At 40.6% G+C, this 27,729-nt stretch overlaps 1 protein-coding gene across 1 annotated transcript in view; it reads right to left on the bottom strand.

Moving 5' to 3' along the window:
- Positions 1–27,729, bottom strand: part of usp34 (ubiquitin specific peptidase 34) — a 96,800-nt gene that overhangs the window by 59,542 nt on the left and 9,529 nt on the right. The window contains exons 2-16 of the mRNA XM_038278007.1: positions 24,190–24,280; positions 23,493–24,051; positions 21,181–21,231; positions 18,031–18,180; positions 12,323–12,390; positions 8,497–8,689; positions 8,295–8,356; positions 8,055–8,136; positions 5,718–5,810; positions 3,853–3,978; positions 3,619–3,748; positions 1,486–1,619; positions 670–1,403; positions 372–586; positions 150–265 (exon numbers count right to left, since the gene is read on the bottom strand). Coding sequence (XP_038133935.1) covers positions 150–265; positions 372–586; positions 670–1,403; positions 1,486–1,619; positions 3,619–3,748; positions 3,853–3,978; positions 5,718–5,810; positions 8,055–8,136; positions 8,295–8,356; positions 8,497–8,689; positions 12,323–12,390; positions 18,031–18,180; positions 21,181–21,231; positions 23,493–24,051; positions 24,190–24,280 — 2,804 coding nt within the window. The remainder of the gene's footprint in view (positions 1–149; positions 266–371; positions 587–669; positions 1,404–1,485; positions 1,620–3,618; positions 3,749–3,852; positions 3,979–5,717; positions 5,811–8,054; positions 8,137–8,294; positions 8,357–8,496; positions 8,690–12,322; positions 12,391–18,030; positions 18,181–21,180; positions 21,232–23,492; positions 24,052–24,189; positions 24,281–27,729) is intronic.

The raw sequence follows: 27,729 nt of genomic DNA, 5'->3' as shown, positions 1-27,729 counted from the left end.
AGTAAGTGGAAAAATAAATATGAACCCTCCTCCAGTCTAGTGAGGAAATACAGAGATCAAAATACAGAGAAAGTCTTTATGTTTTTTTTTTTTAATCAGAGGAGTGAATAAATGTTATATGAAGCAGACTTGACAGAGGGGTTACGTACGGCATCTTCATCTTGCACCAAGTCCCACAGCAGAGTGTTCCCCTTCTTGCAGACATTATCAAGGTTGATGTCAGTCACAGCGTGGCTGGAGTACTGATGTTTATGAACAGACGGACCTGCAGAAACACAAAGACGACGCTTTTAGCTCTGGTAACCCGCTTCACTGCTGGATAAAGGTTTACTTCAGAGAAATGAGCATCAGAGCCGAGGAGCAGGGCTCACCTTGCACCAGGTGTTCATGATAGATGGAGGCCAGGTTGGGGAGGTGCTGCTGGAGGTGGGAGCTCAGCTCGGCATGGGAGTTGATCTGGACCAGCTCCTCCTCGCAGCCAGATTCCTCGCCGTCAAAGTCCGCCATGTTCTTCTCGGACTTGGCGCTGACCTGGGAGCTGCTGCAGCTGACGTCGTCGGCGCTGAGCATGTCCTCCACCATGGGACTGATGGAGGAGAGGAAGGTCAGTTCAAATCATGATGTTTATGAGGGATGAAAGGCGAAGCGGCAGGTTTGGTTATTTCTTACCCCTCATGGTGGTGGTGATGATGATGATGATGGTGATGATGATGGTGGTGGTGCTGTGGGCCGATGAATCGGCGGCAGTTGAACAGCTCGCTGCTCATGGCCTCTCCCAGGAAGTCCCCTGGTCTGGGCAGGCAGGCGGGCTCCTGAGGGCCTTGGATGGTCTGAGAGGAGCCGCCGTCCTCCGCCTGCTGCTGCGGCTCCACCGCCTCCGCCCGAGCAGATGAGGATGAAGAGCAAGCGTCCAGCATTCTCATCCGGCCCTCTAAAGAAGTCGACGCCGCCGTTACCATGGCGGCAGATTTCTCTAGGCTAAACTGGAGGACCTTGGTTTTGGCTCCTCCCCCTGATCCGAGGGATCCCCCGCCGTGACTCGACCCCTCGCCCAGCGCCTCCCCCGCCTTCCTCTTCCTCGTCTCGGTGTGCTCCCGCCCCTCCTTCTGCTGGCCGTCCTCGACGGTGGATCCGTTTCCTTCGTCGTCGTCTTCTTCCTCGTCATTATCTTCATCCTCGTCATCCTCCTCCTCTTCCTCCTCCTCCTCTTCCTCCTTCAAGGCCTCGCTGTCGGCCAAGTCATCAGAGTGCAGCTCGCTGCCGGGGCTGCCGGCTGATTGGCTGGCCCGGCTGGAGGCCGCCTCGTTGCTGGAGGCCTCGCTGCGGCCGCTGCTGCTGCCCGGGCCGCTGCTGCCCTCCTCCACGCTGTTGGCCGTCTCATCAGAGCTTCCCTGCATCGACTCCTGAAGAAACACAGACCTCCCAGTCAGTACTGGGAGTGACTCCCAGGGAACTGGGCTGGAGCCAATAAGCCGATAAGCTCACCTCTGTATCCGAAAGCCTCTGCTGGTTCCTCTTGTTGCCGGTCACCATCATCTGATCGTCCATCTCCATGTCGCTGCCTCCGCTGTGCTGAGTGTCACTGTTATCGCTGCTGTCTGGACTGGCGGCCGGAGAACCTGGCGGCGAAGAAGACGGACTTGATCAAGCTTTAACATGTCAGAAACATCTTGGTCTTGATCAAGCTTTAACATGTCAGAAACATCTTGGTCTTGATCAATCCCACAGACGGAGAAAACAAAACCCACAGTGAATTTGCTCATGTTATACCCAATAAAGTGAAAACAACGTAGCACTAAACTGAATCGTTGGATGACCTCGACTGAAAAATAATCCCCTGTAGACGGATTCTTACTCCTCAGCTGGGAATCTCTGCAGCTCCTCCAGAGGAGCCAAAGGCCTCTCAGCTGCCTGTGTAGGTACCAGATCTGTGCCAGTGAAGTTAAGCTACATGATTGACTGAATGTTGCTACATGATGTAAAGCATTGTGGTTGCCCAGACAACGATAATAACATCACGCAGCGTCCGCGTGCCGAGTCGGGAGCATCTGTAGCGTTAGCGTGTCTAATGACCGATGAAGTTTTTCTGATCGATTACAAAACGTTAAAAAAAACCCTGTTTATTGTTAACAAAGTAACTGTTACACCATGATATAAAGGGGGAGAGCTGGGTAGCACTGTTGCTAGCTGTGCTCAGTAGCTAACAGGTTAGCTTCATTTAGCTCGGTCAGTTAGCCATATTAAGCTACACTACTTTTAAATTTGTGTCAACAACAACCGCTCGTTTCCTACAAGTAGAATAACCGTTTTATTGGTTTATTGGTCCTCCTCTGCCCTCAGATCTTAATAAAAAGAATAAAAATAAGCTGAGAGTTTTTTTGTCACCTTGTTAAATGGCAGAGATCAGTCTTAGAAGGCAGTACCTTCCTTCAAGGCCGACTTGATTGTTTTTTTTACTTTTGGCTACTTTAGATCCCAAATGAAAAGTAAAATAATAGTAAATAGAGATCACAATATGTTGAGACTCTAAAAGAGATTTGATCCTTAAGAAACAGGTGCAATACAGTTTGTCCAAATGGAGTTGCCATATGATTAGGTCATAAGAAAGGACAGTTTGGCCTGTCTGTTCAGGTGGAGGTGTTCAGGTGTTCAGTTGGTATTTATATCATTAAACTAGTTTTAAATGATGGACTCTTGTCTGTTTTTTATAAGGAGCGAATTTTGTACCAAAGAAAACATTTCTTAAACTGAAAAAAAAAAGGCAGTGCAGAAATGAGACGTAAATCGCTTTAATCCAAAAAAATGTTTGAAAATAATTTTGCCATGTTATTTAAAAAAAATAAAAATAAAAATATTTATTTATTTTTCGATTGGCGTGTTGGACGTTAGTAGCACCGTTGTATTGGTCAGTGTCACCGGGCCTTTGTTTTGTGCTAGAGGTAATCTGTGAAAAGAAATTTAAAAACATGCTATTTGTAAAAATCAGAAAATTAAAAAAAGAAAATGTATATCAAGGCTTCATTTCCAGATTGGATTTTTTTTTCTTTTGCTGTAGTTTACACAGATGGCTTACTATGTGTATTCCTTGCTTTGAACAATAAAGGGAAAAAATTCACTCCATTATTTTATAACCCAACCCAACGCAGCTTTTCTCCACAACATGCCTGCTGCTTTCCTCCGTCTCCAAGCGCTTCGTTCAGTAACATTTTTTTTTTGGAACTAAACATTTTCTGTAGAGATTCACACACGGTCAAACTAATTTACTAATTAGGTTAGTCTTGATCCTAAAAGGCAGCAGATGATTTTATTTTATGGCATAAGAGTAAACTTCAGAACATTTCGTATCCATTTACCTACCGTTGGTTTATCACATGAAACCCCATTAAAATACATGAATGTTTAGGGTAATAGGAAAGTCACTGTTTGAAAAGGCGACGTATTTGGGCAAAGACATGGCAGAGCAAACGTGGCTACTACGGTCCGTCAATTCTAGAGAAAGAACTCCATTTCACTCGTTTGCGCACTGAGCGATTTGCACGACTTTAGAATTGGCACGAAAAGTGCAAAAAAATCGTACAGTGTAAGCCCGGCTTTATATGGAGAAGAATTGAGACAGACCTTTCTTGTTCCCCATGGGGATGTTGGTGTTTAACAGCGAAGCAAAGGAGCTCTGTTTGGAGAGCTGAGCCTTGGCTGCAAGAGCGTTGTTCCACAGCGCCTTGATCAACATGGAGGCCAGGTATAAAGTCTGGGGAAAGACATGAAAACATCAGGAATCCACTTGAAGGAGAAAAGACACCACAGCTGTTTGGTGTTAGGACTTTATTTCTCAGGTTAGTTCTTGAGGAGTACCTGCTCAGTGTGGGCGCTCGGATGCAGGCCTGAGACCAAGTTCAGGACATGACGGAGAGGCACTGGGTCCAGGTTTTTTATCAGTGACGGGAAAAGGTCGTGGATGTAGCGGCTGCAGTGTTTCAGCTGGAAGCAAAGGAAAATATAAAATGAAAAGCGTTGGCAGAGGCCTGATTCTGCACTCTCTGTCAGAGAGAAACCAATCTACATACAATTGCCCCAATCCCAACAGAACTGCTCCGCTCTGACTCTAGCAGCAGTAATGAGTGAGAACCTGCAGGCAGCCCTCAGATTAGTGGATGGAATGAAGCAGTGCTAATGCTACTGTTAGGTTCAAAAATGTAGGTTCCTAAAAGAAGGACTGAATACACAGTAAGGGATTTTCAAACACAGCTTCCTGCAGGAGGGGAAAGAGCCGGAGCTCCTCTGCAGAGCGCTTTTATTAACAGAACATAACACATGGTTACAAACAGAGTATTGTTCTGACAGGACAGTTGATCAGGTCATAAGACAGGATGCTCAACTGACTGAATCATGAGACAGAGTGAAGCATCTCATTTCTACAATGTTTCATATGAACACACATTAATTTTATAATCATCATTGAATAAACCTAACAGCTACGTTCAGACCGCAAGCGGCAGAAGCAGCTAGTTTACATGGAAAGTCAATGGTTGACGCGCATTTTGGCGCCGCAACAGGTCCCGCAGCTCGTTTGGAGCAGGAGCAGCGCCTCACAAGCTTCTGAGCATCTGAAGCGCACAACATGCTTCAGAAGCAGCAGCTGCTGGAGTTAGAAAATTAAACTTCCGCTGCTTGATGCGCTATATCAACCAATCATAGAAGCTGATCCGGGAGCTGGCAGGAAGACAGACCGTACAGGGAAAAAATTATTCAACTATTCACCCTAGTTAAATCAACAGAGACCGACGGTTTTCACTCAGTCTGCACTTTATTCTCATATCTTTGCAAAGAGAGAATAGTTCATCATACAGGCCTTATCGCACAGTATTCAGCCCCCGTTCTGCCCCACCGTTTATTTCCCCTTACTTACAACGATGGAAAGTAGTGAGAGTCAAAACAAATTATACACACTTTGGTTAACAGTAACATGTTATGAATAAAACCTTGAGGAAGAATCTGGCTTGTTATGGGAAGAAGCTATGTCTGGTCTATAAACACCATCCTGCAGAGAATTGTGTGGCTTTCCAGGTGTAACAGACTGAGTTAAAACTTTTATAGTGAGTAATTAGGATAAATTAATATAAAAAATAAGAGAAATTTAAATTTCACTCCTCTGAAACAGTTTATTTGTGCTTAAATTAACTTAAAATGTTGAAACCTGCCAGCGAAAAATTATTTTATTGTTCTGGTGCCTGCATTATGGATTATGTACGTGAAAAATGCTAACATTTACTTCTGGCCGGCTTAAACAGTAGCGGAAAACTGTGAAGGGGCAACCGGGCCAGAGGCTGCCATTGAACGGGATTCCTAGTGAAAGGGCTCCACTGTTGTAGGGGGGTCTGAGCGGCGCCGACAGCGAGATAATATTTAAAGGCAGGATGCTAATCTGGATGAACTGACTGCACAGATAACGTTTTTAGGTGGACTTTCCCACTTAAAAACATAATAAAACTACTTTTCACCCCCTTATAAAAGCAAATATAGCCGCCATTGTTACAGGCAAAGAAAGGATAGGGTGGCTCCGCCTAAGGAGTATCAGACCCAGCAGCAAAAATTCTTCCGTCGCGCATCAGAACTTAACTTGTACAAGCATAAAAAAAATGAAGCAGCTAACGCGTTTTTGCTGCTTCTGCTACGTGCGGTCTGAACTTAGCGTAATGGGAACCTCTGTTTGGACCTACCTGAGCTGCAGCCCATATACAGTCTATATGCTGCGTGCTGAGACGGCCCTCTGCAGCCAGGAAGTTCAGGATGACCTGGCACTGTTTAATGATCTGGAAAACAAACAGAGACATGTGGGGGGGGAATGCAAACTATGCCGTCTCTTAGAGTCAGCTGGGTTATTCAGCTCAAGTTAGCAGAAGAGCTGAACATCCCAAAAGAATAAAAAGAACTTCTCCAACATTAACCCCTTTATAGTGCACTCAGTGAAATACTTTGGAAATCAAAAATTCAAGCCAATAGTGTTATTAGAATCCAGGACAAGAACGTATTACCTTTGTAACATTCAAAAATGAATGTATAAATGTCAATGGAATAAAAAGAAACGCTAACTTGCCCGAAACTATTTAGAAAAATAACAAAAGTGCTTCTGTAAGAAATTCATGAAAAACACACTATGAGAGAAAGAACCACTTGTAAGGTTATGTTTTTGGTACAACGTAACCTTAGAGGTATTAATGCTGATACTGGCACCTACATTTTTTAGTTTATTAATTTAATTATTAACTAGGCTTATTAACTTTTTAACTTTTCAATTAGCTTTTAACCGTTTTTTAACCGTTTTTCTTGACCAGTTGGTAATATATCATTCAAGGTAGGGATGCACGATATTGGGATTTTGGCCGATATCCGATATGCCGATATTTTAAAACTCATGTAGCCGATAACCGATACCGATGTTAAAGCTGGACAAAAATAAGTAGTCATTGAAAATAGCAGTTTTGTTATCCATTTCTGACATTTTGAAAAATAATATACTCAAATATATTTTCATATGCTGATATCAAATTGATTTTTAAAAACACGGTATTGATCTATTTTACTTTCAAAATCTCGTGAAATTTCATCGTTCTGTTACAAACTCTCGTGATATTTTGCAAATTCTTGTGAGATTTTGTTTTTGCGTCAATATATCAACATATAAAAATATGGCAAAGTTTGGTGAATTTTCGGGGGATTTCGTAGCATAACTATGACATATAGCAATATTTCATTAGTATATTATTAGATTGATATGGTGTTTTTAAATGGCAATATATCAGCATATGAAGATATTGTGATATTTTAATGTATCCATATTTTTTCCCTTGTCTTTAGAAGTTTTTAACTCTGTAAAAAAGACGTTTTTGAGGAAGAAGAAGTAGTATTTTATTATTTTTTTTTTTTAGACTTCAGAAACTCAGAAGCTGATCAAATATCCGGTAAATATCGGTGGGGTGGCCGATGTCCAATATTCAGTTTTAAGGCCGATACCGATAGGGGGCCGATTATATCGTGCATCCCTAATCTAATTGGTCAAATGTCAAAATAAGATGTACTTGTGTCATTGTTATGTGTGCAAAGCATAGCCAAGGAAGGACCACTTAATTTGAATTTTATAAGTTTTTTATCAAGCTTGCTTAATATTATGCACAGCATACAACCTTTATTGTGTTTATTTATTGTATTTTATTTATTAATGAAAATATTTCTGTTGAATTTTGGAGTCTTTGTTTTTATCCTTGTGGTATCGAAAATGGTATCGAGTATTGAATATTTTCCTTAGTATCGGTATCGAGTTGAAAAGTTTAGTATCATGACAACCCTAGTTTCTAACAGATTTAAAGAAATGCAGTATAACATTTGCATAATGTATATATTTCTCCCTATATTTTTAGCAAGTACAATGTGGGAACTTCTCCAGATTGCCCCAAATGTAAAATTTCTGTGGGCACCAGGTTTCACTGTTTGTGGGAATGTGATGTTATTCAGTCATTTTGGAAAGATGATTGTGCCAGAATCATTACAGCTATTGGTCAAAATGTGTCAGAAAACCCACCCATGTGTTTGTCGGGACATATTCCTAAGCCACTAGTAAAACATGAGCATGTGATACAGTCACTTTTAATGTTAGCAAGGAAGGCCATTATGGTGAAATGGGTGGGCAGGGAACCCCCCCTCCATTTCTTTATAGGAATCACTGATATCTGATTTTATGACTCTGATTAGACTTGGACATTACATTGATGGAAGTCTCCAATTCTTCACAAATATCTGGAAACACGGAGTGGAATGTAAAATGGACTCTAACGGACAATCGCTGTGGACATAGAACTCATGGACGGACTCTTGTATATACATGTGAGATGTAGTGCAGATATTGTTTTTGACCAGTCTTCTACAAAGTTTGTATGTTTGGGAGAAATTAAATAAAAGTTAAAAAGTAAAAACTAACTTGCCCTATAAAGGGTTAATTAACATCTAACTGTTTACATATAGAGGGGGCTTTATTTATGTTATAGATTGACGGCTCTAACCTCAATGTGCAAATTCGGTCCAAATATGTGCTCCACTACATTGTTGTGGATTAACCAGTCAGCCAGTTCCTTGGCGATGGATCTGAGAAGAGAAGAGAAGCTGGATGAGATCCTCCACGACTTTCAGTGAAGCAAAACACAAGATGAACGAGAAGGAAAGATTTAATCCAAACAGGATATTGCTTTGCAGGCGTTACCATGGAGATTGCTTTGGTTTTTTTTTTTTTATGGCTCACTTACGTTTCTGTGTCAGACACCAGCGACTCGTTGTTGCACACATCATTAAATGTGTGGAGCTGATTCTGAGGAAACAGATCAGTCGCAATCAAAGATCTATGATGACAAACAGGACTCCCACTTTGTTCCAACTGTTGTTTTTCTTTTTTTTTTGTTCGTCAGTGAACGCATCATTGAACTCTGTGGCGTTGGAAGCGTGACTCACTGTGATCTGGCTGAGTCCGGCTAACCGCATGGTGAGCGTGGGAGACATGAAGTATTTGAAGGCGAGGTCCAGGCTCTCCTTGTCGAAGCACAGCGTGCTGTCCAGCGGCTCCTTCACCGTGCTCCACATCAGGTCGGCCATGTTGCGGGCGGCGCTCTGTCGCAGCTCCTGGTCAGATAGCTTACACAGATACCTGCAACCAGCAGACTGCTTTTAATCCTCTATCGGGGACGCATGGCAAAGAAAATGTTCATATGAATGATTGATGGGAGAGATAAAGGCATGATGGTTTGATCTGTAGTTTAGCGGAGGCAGGGGTTTACGTTTAGGATTTTTACCACTTGACCGAAGGGCAAGTGACTTCCACATTTCATTTGCCCAGAAACAATTTTCACTTGCCCAGTATAATGTTTGATAAATATAGTTCCTAATATTCATTTTTGTTTATCAATGAAACATCTTTGCTTTTTAAATGTTTTTTGTAATTCAGTATTTTTTAAGTTTCCAGGTTACTGGTGTGTATATGCGTGCGTCAGATAATGAACTCAAGCCTACATTACCGTGTTAACATGCTTTTCAATCCTTCCTGCACATTCTTTTCAAACTAAACTTTGCTTTAAACCAGGCATCCCCAAACTCGGTCCTCGAGGGCCGCTGTCCTGCAGGTTTTAGAGGTTTCCCTGCTTTAAAACAGCTGATTATAATGATTGCAGTAGAGCAAAAGCCTGTTAATCAGCTTTCAATTAAAATCAGCTGTGCTGGAGCAAGGAAACCTCTAAAACCTGCAGGACAGCGACCCTTGAGGACCGAGTTTGGGGATGCCTGCTTTAAACTGTTGTGTGCTTGGAAAAATATAAATTGTAATGCTAAAAATCTAAAAAAAACTTGACAGGTTAAAAACTTAAGATGAATCACAAGACAGAAGTCAATGTCACAAATGAATAACTTTTATTTTAGAGTCACGGTATGTTTATACAAGATAATACTATTAATATAATGTGACTTTTCTAGAGGATCATTATACAGTTATTTTATTCAGGGTTTCCACAGTCTGACATCATTTTAGAATTCCCTGACTTTTAACTGACTCAGGATTAGTTTTCCCTGACAAAATAAATGCAGCAACAAGACAATAATAATAACATAACAGGTCACCAATTTAACATGTTTAGCTCTATAAGATCTAAATGCACCTCTCCAATGTCTGAGAGAGAAAAAAATTAATAAACATTTTTTGATCTATGACCTGCATCACTGTACAGAAGACTGCCATATGATAGCGCTTTCTAGCTTGTTTGTCGTTTTGGTAACTACATCATACTTACCGGTAGGTGGACAAAAATCACGCCATCTGGCGGAAAATCACCCGGCTTTTTCAAATCATGCGAGAATGTGTACAAAACAACAAAAATGGCGTCGGCAACGCTTCTGGGTCGTTTTCAGCGAATGTCTGTGATTTTAAAGTAATTTTGAGTGATAAATATTTTTTTTGCGATTTGTACTCTCCCGACAATAAAAACTACTTGCCACGGGCGATCGGGCAATGGTTAACATCGAGCCCTGGTAGGCATCCAAGCTCACAGTGAGCAGAGACCTCGACATTTGTTTATAGAAGACATGTCGAAAACTTTACCAATTAAACTTGTCTTAAGCTTGAAGGAAAAAATTAATCAAGAAATTTTTTAGGTCAACCATCCCTAAGGTTTGAGACCTTTCAAAGAGATATTTGACAAATCCCCCCCTTAATGGCAATCCCCCCTTTAACGACTGACCCCTAGAATCATAGACAGGTTTCAGGTATTACAGGCTAACGATGGAACTAAACGACCCATTCATCGGTTACCATTGCATGTTTCCAAGCAATACGAGGCCTTGTCCATATAAGACTCAGGCCCCGTCCACACAAAATCAAAACGAACACGAAACGCTGATATTTTCCAAAACGTTTGCCGTAAAGACGGAGACATAAAATAAATGTGAGCGTCCACACAAATGCATGAAAACGCTGCAAAATGTATGCCAGGCCTGTAAGTGGCGCTGTCGTGCCAAAGCAAAAATAAGCGACGAAATGTTGGGCACGCGCACTAATATTTATACATGGTTGCCCTGCGGGTCCATTTTCGTGGTTCAGTCAAATTCAGGTGCTGAACTATGAAGTCGATATTGCTCTGTTCTTCCTGGAGATATTCCAGAAGAAGAAGATTCTGTTGTAAGCCCGACAGCAGGGTGAGTAGCATTAGCAGCAACGGCGCCATTGTTGTTGTGATACTGTGTCGCGCATGCGTGTTTAGAGGCGACGCTATGACGCATGCGTGTAAAAAAAGGCTGGTTTGGTGAAAAATTTGTGCGTTTAGGGCAGGGTTTGACTTCGTGTGGACGGGGCCTCAAACTAACTGCGGATCCAGACATTTGAATTGAGAAAGCTTCATGGAGAGGTGGCGAAACGTCTTCAAATCTTGAAAACCAAGTCCAGTGGATATTTTTTGAATTTTTACGGAAGGATATTTGACAAAGTGACAGATGACTAGGGTTTCCTCTAAGTGTACGGAACAGAGCACCCACCTGTCGCTGCAAAGTGCCAATCAGCTGAAAAGATTTACCGTTTAAAAACTAGAAAAGGTCGTGGAAACTAACGCTAGCAACAACTATCACTTATTTTAAAAATAACTTTTAAGAAATGGAGTTCTTTCTTCAAAGATGACCCTGCACATTTAGAGTATGTTTGGCTCAACCTGCTGCTGTGAAGCAGGATTCTCCACCATGAACAGAATCAAAAATAAATCTGCATCCAAGCTCTAAATGAGCACCTTGATATGTGCTTGAGAATGGCTTAGTCTCCATTCAAACCCAAAAGTGAATCAGGATATATTCTATATACCAAACTGAAAGATTGTTGTTCTCTACTTGAAAAACAACTTAAGATTTGAAAATGGAAAAACTTTTAATCATTTCAAATTCCAATGTATAACATGGAGGCATAAACACCTATATTTTATTTCAGCCTTAAATTCTGTTTTAAGTAATGGATTATAATCAAACATGTCTCCGGACCTTCACTGGTGGTTGATTTGCTTTTATTCTGACCCCGCTGATTTTTAATTGGTTGCCCCTGCTCTGCAGGTTTAATTTAGACGATTGCTTCCGAAATATAAAATGTAAATGTTGTCAGAGTTTCCACTCCTTTAGTTATAGATGGTACAGGCGGATGCTTTAAAAAGCTGGGTTTGTTAAAATGTGGGTCTTTTTTTGTGTGCTTCTGCTGTGATTGAAGAAAGTGATAACCCTGCTTCTCTGCTTTAAAATATAAGAAGAGTTTATTTTTCTTGCAAATGTATATAAAAAACAGAGGTCTACGATTTTTGGATCCAGTCTGATTTTTTTCTTTTAGTGTGTTTTCTGTGCCTCACTGGCCATTTTTAAGTCCACAAGGTTTCTGCCTCTGTCTGCAAATCTTATAGGATCATATAGTTGGAAAAATAAAGTGATCAATAATGGCGCCTTGAGGAACTCAATATTTAATTAGTCATTCAATCACCTGTTAAATTAGAAGTAGTAAGAAAGGTCAGCAAATAAAGATCTAAACCAAGAGTAGCAGACATTCCTACCAACTTTTCCAGCCCAACTGTCAATAACTTAAGACCAGCTCTGAAAGCTATGAGTTACCAGAACGGGATACCATCAAACAATCAAATGACCACCAAGTGTGCTGGGAAATCTAATTTAACTTTTAGCCAGTAATAATGAGCCATAGCTTATGGAATTAAACGCAGTTAAGCAGCGTGCTTCTCTTTTCCAATGAAAGTAAAACAGTCTGTGAGTAACTTACCGTATTACATAGGTGCGGAAGGGTATGATGTGCTGCATAACCGCAGGAATGTGCAACCATATTCGTATCTGTGGGAAGGTAAAATAACCAAAAACATACCAACTATTAGGCATTTTATACATCTACATCATTATTTGATCAGAAGATTGTAAAAGGGAGTTCTCTAGAGAAGAGTAGAGCCCAACAGATAAATCTGCAGGCCGATAAATTGGGCTGATTTTAGCGTCTGACTTAATCACAACAACCCCCTAACTTCCTGAGCGTTGATATCTTAAATTTTAGCTCTTTGTGAAATCAAGGTAATTTTAAAAGGAAAATAAGATTATTATTTCGTGTCCGACTACGGTTCATGCTGACATGCATGCTGTACTGGGGTTCATAAATTCAGAAGTTAAAGTTTCAATTAAACAAATTTTTAAAAAGCTCCAACTTATGTATTTAGTTGTAATGCTGTTTAGATGTTTTAAAAGCTGCATGACTATTAGGCATTTATATATATATATATATTTATTAGGGATGGAACGGTTTATGAAAACCGTCTGAACCGTTCGGTTCAACTGTCTCGGTTTGGTTCGCGTGTGTTGCGTTCGGTTCATGCGCTGCTCCTTTTTCTCATAGGCGAAGCGTGTACACTCCAGAGCAGAAGGTGGCGGTACTGCGACCAAAGCCAACCGCCAGTAGTAAACAAGAAGAAGAAGTGAAGCAGCGTAGCCGGGTGAAGCAGAAAAAGATTAGTTGTTGTGGAGAATTGTGTGGGTATGGTGAGTGGGAAAGAACAGGAGTTGGAAGACGCGCCAGCAGCACTTTATAGGTCTGCTGTATGGGACCACTTTGCATTTAGAGTGACCTAGGATGACGGCGGAAAGAAAGCTGTGGATAAAAGTGCAACAGTGTGCAAGCATTGTGCAACACGTTTTGTTTATGCTAACAGCAACACGACCAACATGTCATGCTAACCCCGAAATCCCTCATACTCTGTCAGCGCTCCGCCCCGCTGCGCTCCAGACCGCCTGCACAAAGCAAAGCCTACAGCCTCCGCTGTGGCTCCCGTCCGCTCCGCTCTGAGTCCCTTGGAGATCGTAGAGGGCATGCGCGAGACACGTTAAAATCCTTTGTCACCTTTACTGTTGACAGGCTTCAGCCATGTCCCTAATTCCTCGTTTTCCAGCAACTTTTGTTAAAATGTACATTTTCACATTCTCTAGATTTTTCTCCGCCTCCAGTTTCTTTTTCGAACACAGGGCTTCACGATCAACCAGAAGAGGTTCTGCGCAAACACGTTAAACCAGTTATATCTGATATATGTTACGAAATTGTTTTTATAAACTTGTTTTTTATAACTTAAAGCATTTTAAATGCCACAATAATCACATTTAATGAATTTTAATGCCAATTAAGGCCTTAATTTGAAAAAAAAAATAGTAATCCAATGACTTTTAGTGACCCACAGAAACCCTGGTCTAGTAGTTCCCATTGATTTAGCTTGTAAAGCGGGGAGAATGGCGCTAGGCTAACTGCACCGTGACATTACTGCTGGAAGATGGCAGGAGGGAGGTGATACTATGTTTGGGCAAAAATGGCCGCTCCCGGACTCCGTGATCGCGACGAAAACTATTGTTATAGATAATGATCCATTGATAATTCCCTGCTGACCGGACTTTTCCTTTAGAAATTGATTCTACTTATAGTCACTGTTGAAACTAAGGTAGCTTATTTTAATTCTATAGCTGTTTCTTTCCATTGAAACATTTTTTTTTGTTATTATGAGAATATGAGTTGGACTACAGCTTGACATATATTCTGGTCGATATACCTCAATTACTGTATTTTTTAAATCCCCGATATCGATATCAGCCTTCAAAATACCATATACCGTATTTTCACGACTATAAGGCGCACATAAACGTCTTTTTTTCCCCTCAAAATGTGCGGGGCGCCCAGGGGCGTGCACACAGACACTAGGTGGTGCTAAAGCACTAGGAAGTTTGCCCTCTATCAAAGAAAATGCCCTTTTGAAACTCGTTTTTTTTTTTTTTTTTTTTTTTTATTAATATTATTAAGATTTTACTGAGGTCGGTTTTGAAATGATCTTTTGAAAACCTGAGCCATTAAAAACGACTGAAACAATGCCCCGAAATGACCGACCTACTTGCGCACACCCGACCAGCCTCTCTCTCTTCCTTTGTCACGTGAACTCGCTCGGTCGCCCGCAGGGCATGCCAGATGCGCAGCATCATAGCAGTTTTCAGATAGCAGGAACGGTCGCTGACAGGCTGCTTCTCCCGTGCCCCATTAGCCAGGTAATATACAGATCAAGCAGAATCATTTTGTTGGGCATTAAAATGTCTCATTCAGCAGCACCAAACACGCATTTTGCCGACTGGTCACCAGATAAACTAGTTGTCTTCTTGTAAGATGCTATTTTACTTTTTATATTTTGTATCCATATTTTTAATCTTAAGTGTATACATTAGTCTATTTTATTGCATGACGTATACCCACAGTTTTTAGATATTTTTATAATTTTATTTACCTATTCCATATTATATGTTTCATGTTGCACGATTGTACCATAAAAAATTCCTAGTTTGTGAACTCCTTCACTAACAATGGCAATAAACCTGATTCTGATTCTGAAGGTTTTACACTGTAGCCCAAGTCAATGACAGATAACGTGAGGACGACCCCATAGGCTACAAATAATTTAGGTAGAGTTTGCAATTGCAAATCTACGGAAGAGGATTAGGGCCACTGAAAAAAAAAAAAATAAGTTAACTGATTTTTTAATTTTATTTCAGTTTAGTATTGGAAAAAAGTCAGAATGCTGACTTTAATCTCATAATTCTAACTTTTTTCTCATAATTCTGACTTTTTGCTGAGAATTCTGACTTTTTGCTCAGTATTCTGACTTTAATCTCAGAATTCTGACAATAAAAAGGTCAGAATTCTGACTTTTTCCCCATGTTAAACTGAAATAAAATTTAAAAATCAGTTAACTTTTTTTTTTTTTCAGTGGCCCTAATCCTCTTCTGTACAAATCTATGTGTTAAGACAAACGTTTTCTGTTGTATAGGTTTTGTTAGGCAACATAAATTAACACATTTTGGTCTCTTTATTGTCTTAATGGTATATTGATTTAGTAATTGCAGCACAATACCAAGAAAGGAGGGTTAATCATATTGAAAAATCTTAAAAGCTGTTCACATTTTATTTTTAAGTGGTTTGTGCAGCAGGTATTAAAATAGCTATTATTTTGTAGGCTACCATAAGTCATATCCACGTGACAAGACTTCCAGTCATGTTGCCCTAATAGCCCATTATTTAAACTAATGTGGCATATTTGTTAAAGCTATTATTATTATTATTATTATTATTATCATTATTATTATTGTTATTGTCATGATGGTTATTATTAATATATTGTAGCCAGTCACAGCAGGGAAGCTCTATACCATCAACATATAACAGGACAGGAGATGAGGAAGAGTTCAGGGAAGACACAGAGACAGAAAAAGACCAGGATGAGGGAGAACAGATGGGTGAGGGAAAACAGGGAGATGAGCCAGATGAAAGAAGTACGCTTTAGTCTGTTCTGTTGGTGATGTGACTTTTTTCCATTGAAAACTCACGTTTAGAGAATGTTACAAATAAAAGTCAAATTTCATTCAACATGCGTTTCTTTTTTTTTTAATAATTAAGTGTTACACGTGCGCTAAAAAGTGCCCTCCCCCCCCCTCCTGAGCACCTGCCCCCCAAAATGTCTGTGCACGCCTCTGGGGGCGCCCTTTGGTGCGGTGCGCCCTATGTGTGTTGTAACTGCGACTTTTGAGACCACCTCATTGAGGAGATGATGAAAGAGTGGCTGAATGTAAGGAGACCAGGTGTTTTTTTTTTTCCACTCATCACCATCGCTGTTATTCTGTGACTCCATGCGTGCCCATCTCACAGCTGATGTGAAAAACATGGTGAAACAAATTAATGCTGTGCTCGCTGTGAACCGGACGCAGCAGGTGCAGCAGAAGCAGCGAGTTTACATGCAAAGTCAACGGTTGACGAGCGTATAGACGCAGCAAAAGGTCCCGCAGCGCGTTTTGAGCAGCAGGCGCAGCGAGTCAGGAGCGCGCCGCCAACGCGCTGCTGCTGCTCGAGATGGAAAAAATTGAAGTTTTGCTGCTGGAAGCGCCACATCAACCAATCAGAGAAGCTGATCTGGGAGCTGACAGCGAGACAGACACATCGCGCTGATGACATATGATTTTAAAGCAAATGAAAGGGCTGGATGGATGAGGAGATGATGAAAGCGTGGCTGAGGCAGGTGTATGTGAGGAGAACAGGTGTTTTTTTTCCACGCATCACCATCGCTTTTAATATGTGACTCCATGCATGCCCATCTCACAGCCGATGTGAAAAACATGGTGAAAAAAAATTAACGCTGTGCTCGCCGTTATCTCGGGGGTCTGACAAAGGAACTTCCACCGCTCGACATCGGTGTGAACCAGCCGTTCAAAGGCTGCGAGCGGCGTGGGAGCGATGGATGACAGACTGAAACCACAGTTTCACGAAAAGTGGAAGGCAGCGCCGGGCAAGTTACGCCACCTTTAGCGGATGGATTGTAGATGCTTGGACTAACGTGTCTGCTGGCTCTGTTGTTCGAGCTTTCGCAAAAGCCGGCATTATTTCTGAGGAGCCGCGCTGCACGGAAAGTGACTCTGACAGCGAAGAAGGGGAAACTGGCATGTCTGATTTAGTGCAGCTGTTTAATTCAGAAACAGAGGATGATGACTTTGATGGGTTTGATTAATACTTTGTAATAAATACATGAATAAAGCACAATCATACTCAGTTTTGCTCCCGCTCTATTTCTCTACCTGAAAACTTAATTCAACAGCAGCCTCTGGGCGGGTCTCCTCCTCTTCACCGCGGTGGCTGGCAGGTGTTTTTTCATCTAAATAATCTAAATCTTGCAGCTATATTTGCTGTGATCAGTGGGAATAAAGTAGTTTTAATATGTTTTTAAGTGAGAAAGTCCACCTGAAAACTTAATAATTGCAGTCAGTTCATCCAGATTATCTATTTCTGTCGGAGGCGCTCAGACCCCCACATACCAGCGGTGCACCGACAATAGAAATCCCTTCATCAGCAGCCTCTAGGCTGGGCAGCCTCCGGGTTCACCGCGGTGGCTGGCAGGTGTTTTTCATGTAAATAATTTAAACTGCAGGCACCAGGATACCGGTAATAAAAGCGAACATATTCTGTCGGCAGGTTTCAGGATTTTAAGTTAATTTAGGAGTGATCACAGCGCTGTCATCTGCGATGTGTCTGTCTCACGGCCAGCTCCCAGGTTTGATTAATACTTTGTAATAAATACATGAATAAAGCACAGTCATACTCAGTTTTGCCCCCGCTGTATTTTTAAATACGCAGTAGAGGTATTTAAAGGTAGTAGAGGACATGTACCTGTATATAAAAAACGCGCCCTATAGTCCGGTGCGCCTTATGTGTGTGTTAAATACAGAAATGGCACACATAACTGAGACTGCGCCTTTTAGTACGGTGCGCCTTATGGTCGTGAAAATACGGTAGGTCAGGCTCTAAAGAAGAGGTTATAAAAACTCAAAACATTTTAACAAATCAGCAAATACAAAAACAGTATTTCTACAACTTACTGTAACATTTTCTTCCTTTACTATAATAGAGTGGGGACTTACATTAGAGACGATGGTGATAAAGGCATGGGCGATGGGAAACGGGAGGCTCTCTGGTGTGCCCAGCTCAAAGCATTCCTTCATGAGGGAGAGGCCATGTTTCCCACAGAACATACAGACGTAGCGAAGCAGGTGAAGAGGCACCTCCACATCCTGGTGGGGGACAGACAGCAGAGTTGTTTTTATGCATCCTAACATGCGGGTGAATATGCATACAGATAAACAAATTCCAAGTCCGCTGCAGGAAGAGCTTATAAGAGCTTTTTAAGAATGGAACATGAACAGAGTTTGTTAACAGATCAAGGAGAGATGTACTATAATTATATTACATATTTTCATCATCAGTTTCATTAGGGAACTTTATTCCAGCAGCATATGTTCTGAGTAAACAATTATTGGCTTTTTTGTAACTAGTTGCAAATGGTAAAGCAGTGAAAATGCCAAGACATTGATGAGACTGGAGCCTTTTTGAGACAAAAGCACTATTTACACTACACTCGGAAAGCGACCAGTATTAAAATCTCCTCGGCTCTGATCATCATGCAGTGGGAACTCCAGCGACGGTTCGGCCCGCTAAATTACGCGATACCATTGAACGCAACGTACGGACATCTGATCCGATAAGCAGAAACAACTCTGTGTAATTTCAATAAACATGGAGACGCTCTGGTGAGAGAAACAAAGCACACCAACTACACCCTGGCTTCCTTCCATTCTTTACTCTCCCGATTACTGTCGCACTGCTGACATCATCAGCGTTAACCCAGCGTGATGATGTCACCAGACGTGCAGCTATATTGTTTACATTTTTTATAACTTTTTAATTCAGTAGCCTAAAATGTTCCTGTTTTGTTATTCCTTCCAAGTTAAGAAATGTGTAAGAAATTATGTTTTTGTTTATTCAGTCAGTATTTAATAAAGGTGGAACCATAAGTAGTTAAAACAATGTTCTTTTCTCCTTTAATTTAGCAAATTTAAAGAGAACTATTAAGCATTTCAAGAAAGAAAACTGTTAAGAAAATGGCTGCTTGTAAGTTGTTGTTAGTCAAAAAGACCAATCCATTTTTATTTATTTAAAGTTTACTTGCCTCCCTATCAGAAACCACGTATGTGTTGTTAATCAGAAGTTTCCAAAACTACTTAGATTTCATGCTTAAAGAAAAGAACAGGAGAACAATAGAGATTAAACACATGAGGTCATTTAGCGGAGTTAAAGGAAAAGGTTCTGGAAAACCAAACCTGGTACAAAAAGGACAAAAAAAGAAGCAGCAGGGGGACTAAGAGGGAAGCCTTGAGAACACAGAGATTATAAGGGACTTACTGCACCATGTTTGCACTTATGAAACAACAATGGAGGGTCGGAAACTTCAGCATAAACTCAACAGCGAAAATTACTTTTTCCCGAAATCCAGAAGCAGCAAAGATGAGAATCAGTCAGTCAGTTCAGGATTTAAGCCCAGACTAAATAAACTCTCTAATCCTAGCTGGGTTCATGTTGGGGGTTAATAATGTAGTGATGTGAAAAGTTTATTTTATAATTCTGAATTTTAACTTCTCAGCAAACTGTAACCATCACTGAGACTTTAAATGTTTAACGCCCCTCCAACACAAGACTCAGGATAGCTCTTCTTTACAAAACCAAGAGTTACAAGCTTAGAGGACAGACTTTTATCAATCTGAATCAAGGAGCACGGCTGTGTTAAAATGGAGGCCAAAACTTATTTTTGAGTTTCAGATTTCTCTGGTCAGACCCTCCAGGTCTAATAGAACCATCTTTATATCAATATCAGGATGAAAAACTGTTTAATATCAGAGATTGCTGCTTATGATCAAAGTTGGTGTGACAATCAAAGAGGGAAAATGTTTTGCTTACTTAAAAAAATTAAATAAATAAAATGGATGCAACTGCATTCAAACTTCTGAAAATACTTTAAATATGAAATTATTCCATCCTGTTCAATAAATTATGTGTTTTTAATTAAGAGTAATTTTCATTTGAATGTGCTTTACTGGAGGCATCCATGTTTGTCAAAGAACACTACTGCCACCTACTGGTTTGTGACATCACGGTGCGGTATCGGCTGTTGATCAAGTCCCAGTGCTGTATCTGGTGTTTGTCACAACGCGCTATTATCCAAGTCATCTTGAAAACATTCTTCTTCCAAATGTTGGCTACATATTACGGGTTTTTTCTCTGGCCAGAAGTTCGATGGCAAATCCTCCCTCTTCAAGTTGGCGATCCAACGACCAACCCGTCCGTGGAGGATCAGGAATCAGAAAGGTGGAATAACTCTTTTTTTTCCACTTTTACCTGATGTATTCCAGCATCCAGCTGCCATGCACGTGGGGATTGTCAGTTTCACTATAGCTCTGGTGAATTTCAATGGTGAAGTCCTCTGGAAATCTTCAATAATTGTTGTTGATTGCAGATGTGTCTAGTAGTTCCCATTGATTAAGCTTGTAAAGCGGGGAGAATGGCGCTAGGCTTACCGCACCGTGACGTCACTGCTGGAAGATGGCAGGAGGGAGGGGCTACTATATTTGGGCAAAAATGGCCGCTCCCAGACTCGGTGATCACGACAAAAAATTTTTTTTAACGTTTTTACTGATTAATGAAAATTTATTAAATAACCACAAATGTAGTAATTTTAGGTAAAAAAAAAAAAAAAAAGACTCATTGATATTTCATTGATGACGGGACTTCTTTAAAAAAACGAAAAAAAAAAAAAAAATAATTGGTAGCATCATTTTTTGGCAGAACCATCCTTCCTTTGGTTCTGCTCGGACCAACATTACACCGGTGTATTGTGACGCGAGTTTCCCGGTACAACTGGATATTCCATGAAGAAAACTGATTAAGACATTTTAATCTGTTTTATTCAACAAATACAGTCTCTTATCTGTATATGTTGTGAAAAACTTTGTTTTTGGCAGCTTGATTTTGGAATGTGTGTTAGAGAGGCTTTAAACAGGTTCACAATTCCTACAATTAATAACAGATATAAGATGCAGACCGGAAAAAAAAAAACAAGCACTAGCCCAATTTCAGGCATTTCCACTGATAACATTTCCATGCTGGTGCAGGTGTTTTTAAAAGGTTAAAATAATCAGAAGAATAATCTGGGAAAAAATAAAAATAAAAACGGTTCTTACATTCATGTCACAGAAGGAGCCGAGGATGTTGCTTTCATGAGCCGAAATGTCCTGGAAATAAGAAAACAGACATGATACCAGCAAGCTTATAAAACATGGAAGCAACAGAAAAAAACTTCAAGCACAGGTTAAAAAAGTCGCCTAAAAACAGCTTGAACTTCCTTAAACATATTTTAAATCATGCTCAGAGGAGCGTGTAATGACTGTGGTCTTTTTTCTGTAGTGTGCCTCAATAACTCGTCATACTCCGTGCAGAGCTTGTTTTAAAATGTTTCAATGGATTCGCTGTTTTGATGCATTTTGATTTGCTTCACCTCTGAGGAGTTTTTTCATTGCTAGACACAAACTTCACATTATTCTCATAGCACAAAAGCCTTTCGTGACGATGCTTAGGATTTTCTTTCGCAGCGAGCAGCGAGAAGGGAGGCAGAGTAACAGATAAAGGTGATCGGCAATCATCAAACACAAACTTCAGGAAAATCGCCCGATTATGACACCACTAATAACAGAAGATAACCTAACCTTAGATACAGAAGACTATGTCAGTCAATCCGAATTTACAACACTTCATTCGTTGAAAAGAAAAACAATGAATAAATCTGACCGTATCTGGTTTATACTTTTAAGTTTAACACAAAAACTTCGCAAATTATTTTTAGAGATCAAAAAAGATTCTAACAGCAGATGGAAGGAAAAAAACAGAACCTAAAGAAAAACAAAGTTTATTATTTATCCAGTTACAGCACAAGAAAACACCCATGAATTTTCATTGGAAAATTTAACATGTTAAGTTCAAGCTCAGCGGGAGGTTTAGATATAAACTTGAAGAATATAAGGATTAAAGATAAACTGATAGCAGTTTTCTGGGGCCGATACAGATTATTTTGACAAAAGTTGAAATGATCCCTAATATGTGCTGCCGATATTTGGGGGCAGATTCATTAGGCTGATAATGCGCCTTTTAACGTGAATGAAATGACATAATGATAAACTACACAATCCCTTAAGCTTTGAAGGTCTTAGGAGTAAACTCCGCCTGAAATCAGGTATGTAAATTAAAGCAAGTATAGCTCCCAGACTATATATTGGAAATACAAATGTTTATATTTCAACAATATTTTCAATGTCACCACGTCAGATTTCTAGGTGATTAAAGAAAAACCCTCCCCAAAATAAACACTGCAAAACACCAGGAAACCCAATTTGAAACTCTGGATGAACCCTCAGAATTTAAACCTCCACACCTTGACAATAACTCAAGCACATTTGGACTGAATAAGTTGAAGCATGTTTGTTCCACAAAAGTTTTAGTGGGCAGTGTGCTAGGAGGAAATGTGAATTTTGGCACAGTGGTGCCAAAAGTTAGCCTCGTGAGACCATCCTGATCTCGCGAGCTTTCAAGCTTTCACTCGCTAATCAGTCTGGAGACTCTCCGTTGAAGAAAATTTGGAGCCGTTCACCAAACGAACGTCCAATCAGCGTTGGCTTTGAGGCGGGTTGAGGTTTTACGCAACGAGAAGCACGACAGTTCAGTCTAAAGAACATGGCGGCTTCAGCCGATGAAACTAGCGTTAGCGTGGCTATCGAGCAAGTTTTATCGGAATAACAGAGTATTTCTTCACTGAAAGAAGAGCAAAACACTGCTCTGGAGGCTTTTCTCAGAGGAAAAGATGTTTTTGCTCTTCTCCCGACTGGTTTCGGAAAGAGTTTGATCTATCAATTGGCTCCTCTTCGTCGTCGCTCTGTTAGTATGTCATATGCTGCGTTGATCTGATTGGTTTATTTGGCCCGTCTATCACCAACATAGGCCAATCAGCTAACCAGTATTTTCGCCCCTTCCCAAAATTAGTTCAATGGAAGGTTTCCAGATGGATATGCGGAGCAAATCCATCTGGCGGAGTCAGGTTAGCCAAAAGTGGCCAAATTATGCAAAAATGCATTTTTCTACTCATAAAAAGAAAACTGGCCAGAAAAATATACTGATTTATATTATTGAAGACCTTTTGCATAAGGCTAAGCCTTTGCTTCTAAGATTTAGCCGTTGTTTAATTGAAATGTGACTGCGCTTTCGTCATTTCTATAAATCGATAAACATTTGCTGGTGTCAACTGGGCGTTAAACTGGGTGTTAAAGAAAAGAAGATTAAAGAGAAAAAGAATGCACCAGCATTGCATGGGTCTTAGGTGATATTAAAGACATGTAACTGTAGGTTGATATAAGAAAAAACAAATGCTAATATCGGCCTGTCAAACCATCAGTGTATCTCTAATCAGGATATTTATCTTATTTTCCGTCGAAGGGTTCCTTCTTACCTCTATGGTGGGGTGAGTGTTGTGTTTGTAGGCTGTGTAGAGAGGGAACTGGATCTGAAAAATCTTAGCTGCACATAGCAGCAGTTTTTCCTTCTCCTCTGTGGTCCAGGAGCTGAAGGGATCCTGGTCTTCGGCATTGCCGTTGTCACAGTCGACCGCAGCACCGTCCCCCGTCTCTCCAGGCTCGCTGCCTCCGTCCGAAGCTCCCAGCCGATCCACCTGAGCTCCGTCTGGCCGGATGCTGCCGTGCTGGTGGCTCTGAGGCGTGTTCTGGTTTGGGTCAGGTGTGTTGCCGTCCTCCTCGGCGGAGTCCCTTTCAACATTAACGGGTTCATCCTCCCCTGGGGAGGGTGGCTGGGCGGGTGCAGAATCCCTTCCGGCCCAGTCGGGCCTGGCCTCTTCAGTCCCGGCCGCAAACCCTTTGTGCGTGAGGTTCTGGGCACTGCCAAGCTGGTTTCTCAGGCTGTTGATCTGAGCGATGACCAGGTTTATGAGGGCATAAACCAGCTGATTGAAGACTTCCAAATGCTTGTACTCCTTGAAGCAGCACAGACATTGCCTGGAAACAACAAAACAAGAAGGAAGCTTTTCTTACCTGATCTGTTTTAGAATAGACTGGTTGATTATTAAAGATCAGGAGATTATTTCCCATGTAAACAGTAAAAAAAGCTCAGATATTGCGAGCGGTTACACAGACCTCTGTGACCAGGAACTGATGTAGCCCAGCACTCGTAGTGCATGTTCCTTCTTCAGCTGGAAGCCTCCTTCACTGCCGTCTGCATCAGATACTGAGGAAACAACAGATACACCATTAGAGAACAGCTTCAAACCCTTAAAGGACATTCCTTTTAATAAATGCAAGCAGATAAGGAGGAGCTGCCAAGAATCACCTCAACATAAACATTTTCCACAGACAGCCAAAGCCTTATCTGCTCGGTTTATTCTTTTATATTTATATTTGTATTATTTATAATTTTTCCATACATCGGTGTGAGAGTGTATGGGTGAATGTAGTGTAAAGCGCTTTAGCCTGACTTAGAAAAAGCACTACACAAGTTAACGCTTACATTTATACTACTGTGAAGTAATGAATTGGTTGGAATAATGAAATCTTCATGACCTTTTTTTCTCCAGATGTCTGATAAACAGACAATACAGTCGGGGGGTCTGACCATAGAGACCACACTGCACCATCTACCACCTCATCATCTTGTAAAGAAACACATGGGAGCCGTTTTACTCTAACCTGACTCCGCCAGATGGATTTGCTCCGCATATCCATCTGGAAACCTTCCGTTGAAGTAATTTTGGGAAGGGGCGAAAATACTGGTTAACTGATTGGCCTATGTTGGTGATAGACGGGCCAAATAAACCAATCAGATCAACGAAGCATATGACGTACTAACAGAGCGACGACGAAGAGGAGCCAATTGATAGATCAAACTCTTGACGAAACCAGTCGGGAGAAGAGCAAAAACATCTTTTCCTCTGAGAAAAGCCTCCAGAGCAGTGTTTTGCTCTTCTTTCAGTGAACAAATACTCTGTAATTCCGATAAAACTTGCTCGATAGCCACGCTAACGCTAGTTTCAATGACTGAAGCCGCCATGTTCTTTAGACTGAACTGTCGCGCTTCTCGTTGCGTCACACCTCAACCCGCCTCAAAGCCAACGCTGATTGGACGTTCGTTTGGTGAAGGGCTCCAAATTTTCTTTAACGGAGAGTCTCCAGACTGATCTGCGAATGAAACCTTGAAAGCTCGCGAGATCAGGATGGTCTCACGAGGCTAGTTTTACTCCACTTTGGGATCCAATTACAGAGAACCATTGCTCCCCTCCAGAAAAAAAGAAAAAGAAATGTAGGATGTCCATAAAGTGCAGCCAGTGAAAGTGGTGTGAAATGGGCTGATTTGATTCTTAGCAGTGTGTTTGTGTGACTGGAAGGGTGGGCTGCATGAGTGGGAAAAAAGGTCGTTTCAGTGTACATTTATACCCTAAACTAAGTGGCTGATGCTCTGAAGGCTAAGCTAGAATGTTGTAGGGAAGCGACTTTTCCAATCGTTGCATTTCTAAATTCTCCCGATTGGTGCATGAATTTACACGAGTGAATAAAGTGAATGTGATTGGTCGATTATCAAGGGGGTGGAGTTTTTGTGGCGGAAGGTTCGCAAGCAAGTTTGATTGTGGCCGGTTTGTCGGAAGCATCTTGCTAACCAGTTAGCAACTTCGTGCTAGCAGGTTCTCAATGGGAAATGCCATTGGGACCAAGTAGCACTAAATTGATGACTTAGAAACGACACTGTCAAGGAACGCTATGGACAGCGGAAACATGCAAGAGGAGGAGAGTTTAGTGTCAGAGGTCGTGGATGAGTCTCCTCCGTCATCCATTTTTTATTTAGAGGAGGAAAGTGGGGACGAAGATGTTGTGGAAGAGGACGCCAGGGCGGCAGAAGCTTGGTTTGGTGTAGAAGGCTTCCAGCCGTACATGTTTGAGCCCTTGCCTCGCAACGCTGCCAGTTCTGTTAGCTCTACGCTCATTTCTGATTTCAACCGTTGCGTATATTAGCTGCGACATATGAATCGAGATGCTATGACAGAAAAAAATTTGATTTGCAGATGTCTGTTGATATGATTGGCCGAATTTAGGTGTTCAGGCTGAAGTATAACTATCTAGCCTCCATAAGTTAATGACTTTCTTTCACTTGCACTTTATTTTTAGCAAATAATCTAACATTAAAAAACAAAACAACGATATCAAAACAAAACAAAACCAACAATTTACCAAAAAAAAAAAGGAATAGGCTGAAGCAAAGCTTTTTCTTGCCTACCCTGTTTCATACTTACAACCTTTACAACCTTCCAGGTTCTTTACTGCGTATATAAATATTCAACATAATAATATTCAAATCTACATAACATAGGATTTTATCATTTTACATTTTAAAGCCCTTTTAAAATTCACCAAGAAAGGACATAACTTTAAATCATCATTAAATTCAATCCACATTTTCACACCAATAACTGAAACACATCTAGACTTTATCTGGCTCTCTTTTCCACATTCAAATATAAACAAACCTCGCAAATTATATTTATTCTCTCTTAACTTAAATCATTTATGAATACCAGAAGGAAGACTTTTGTTCACTGCTTTATTTCCAGTATTTTTATATATACAATGTCTTTGAATTTTAATGTGTTGCTTTGAATGAAGAGTTTATCAGTTGGTTCACGGTTTCCCACCTTATTAATAAGCCTTATAGCTTTTTTTTTTTTGCAACTTAACTAACTTATCAATAGTTGTTTTATTTGCATTTCCCCATACTTCTGAACAGTAAGACAAATATGGCATAACCAAAGAGGAATATATAATATGCAGGCCTTTAATATTTATTAAATCTTTTATTTTAAATAATATTCCAATAGTTTTTGCAATTTTATTTCTAATATATTCTATGTGAGGCTTCCAACTAAGTTTGTTGTCTATGTAATGTAACTTTGTGTAATGAAAATAAAAACATGGATTTTAGAAATAGACATTTTCTAAATTTTGGGACAATATCAACTGATAAAGATTTACATTTATATACATGTTTAAGCCAGAATGATTTGACATTGAAATATGACTTCCCTGTGAATTGAAACTCCGATCAGATCGGTGAATTCATCATAATAAAACCCAATCACCCCCAAAAAGAAAATCTAAGCAGCAGCAAGTTAGCAGCTTCCAAGAGATTAAAAAAGGAGCGAAAGCTGTGACTAATGGAGCTTTAGTGATTATAAACTTTACTCCACGGTTTGCCATCATATGCCATGTTCCTCAGTCTGCTCTCTAATGGACCTCTAAGGTCTATGCAGAATATTTGGAATTATATATTTAAACCATCAATTATTTTAGTGAGTTTTAGATATGCATCACAATTTAGAGCCTAGGATCCTCTGGTGGGTGTCGCATGACTGATGTCGGCCTCTTTATCATAATCACTTTGGAAAATTTGTTTTAAAATTCAGATAACTTGACTCAAACAGCTGCTGATAAAAAGTTATTTCACCTTTCTGAGTATAAATAAGACACATATAGAGAAAAGTTCTACTATTTGTTGAACTATATAAAGTCCAGTTCCACATCTACCAGAGGCAGCAGACTAGGACAGCTCAGTTCTCAGGTTGCGGTTATTGTTCTGGCCTCAGTACGGCTCCATAAAGCTCCCAGCCAGCTTCAGGGAGTCAAATGTCTTCC

This window comes from Cyprinodon tularosa, unplaced genomic scaffold (assembly GCF_016077235.1).
Source record: "Cyprinodon tularosa strain WSP-4 unplaced genomic scaffold, ASM1607723v1 ctg137, whole genome shotgun sequence".
In the NCBI taxonomy this organism is placed as follows: Eukaryota; Metazoa; Chordata; class Actinopteri; order Cyprinodontiformes; family Cyprinodontidae; genus Cyprinodon; species Cyprinodon tularosa.
This window is presented reverse-complemented; position numbering and strand designations above follow the sequence as displayed.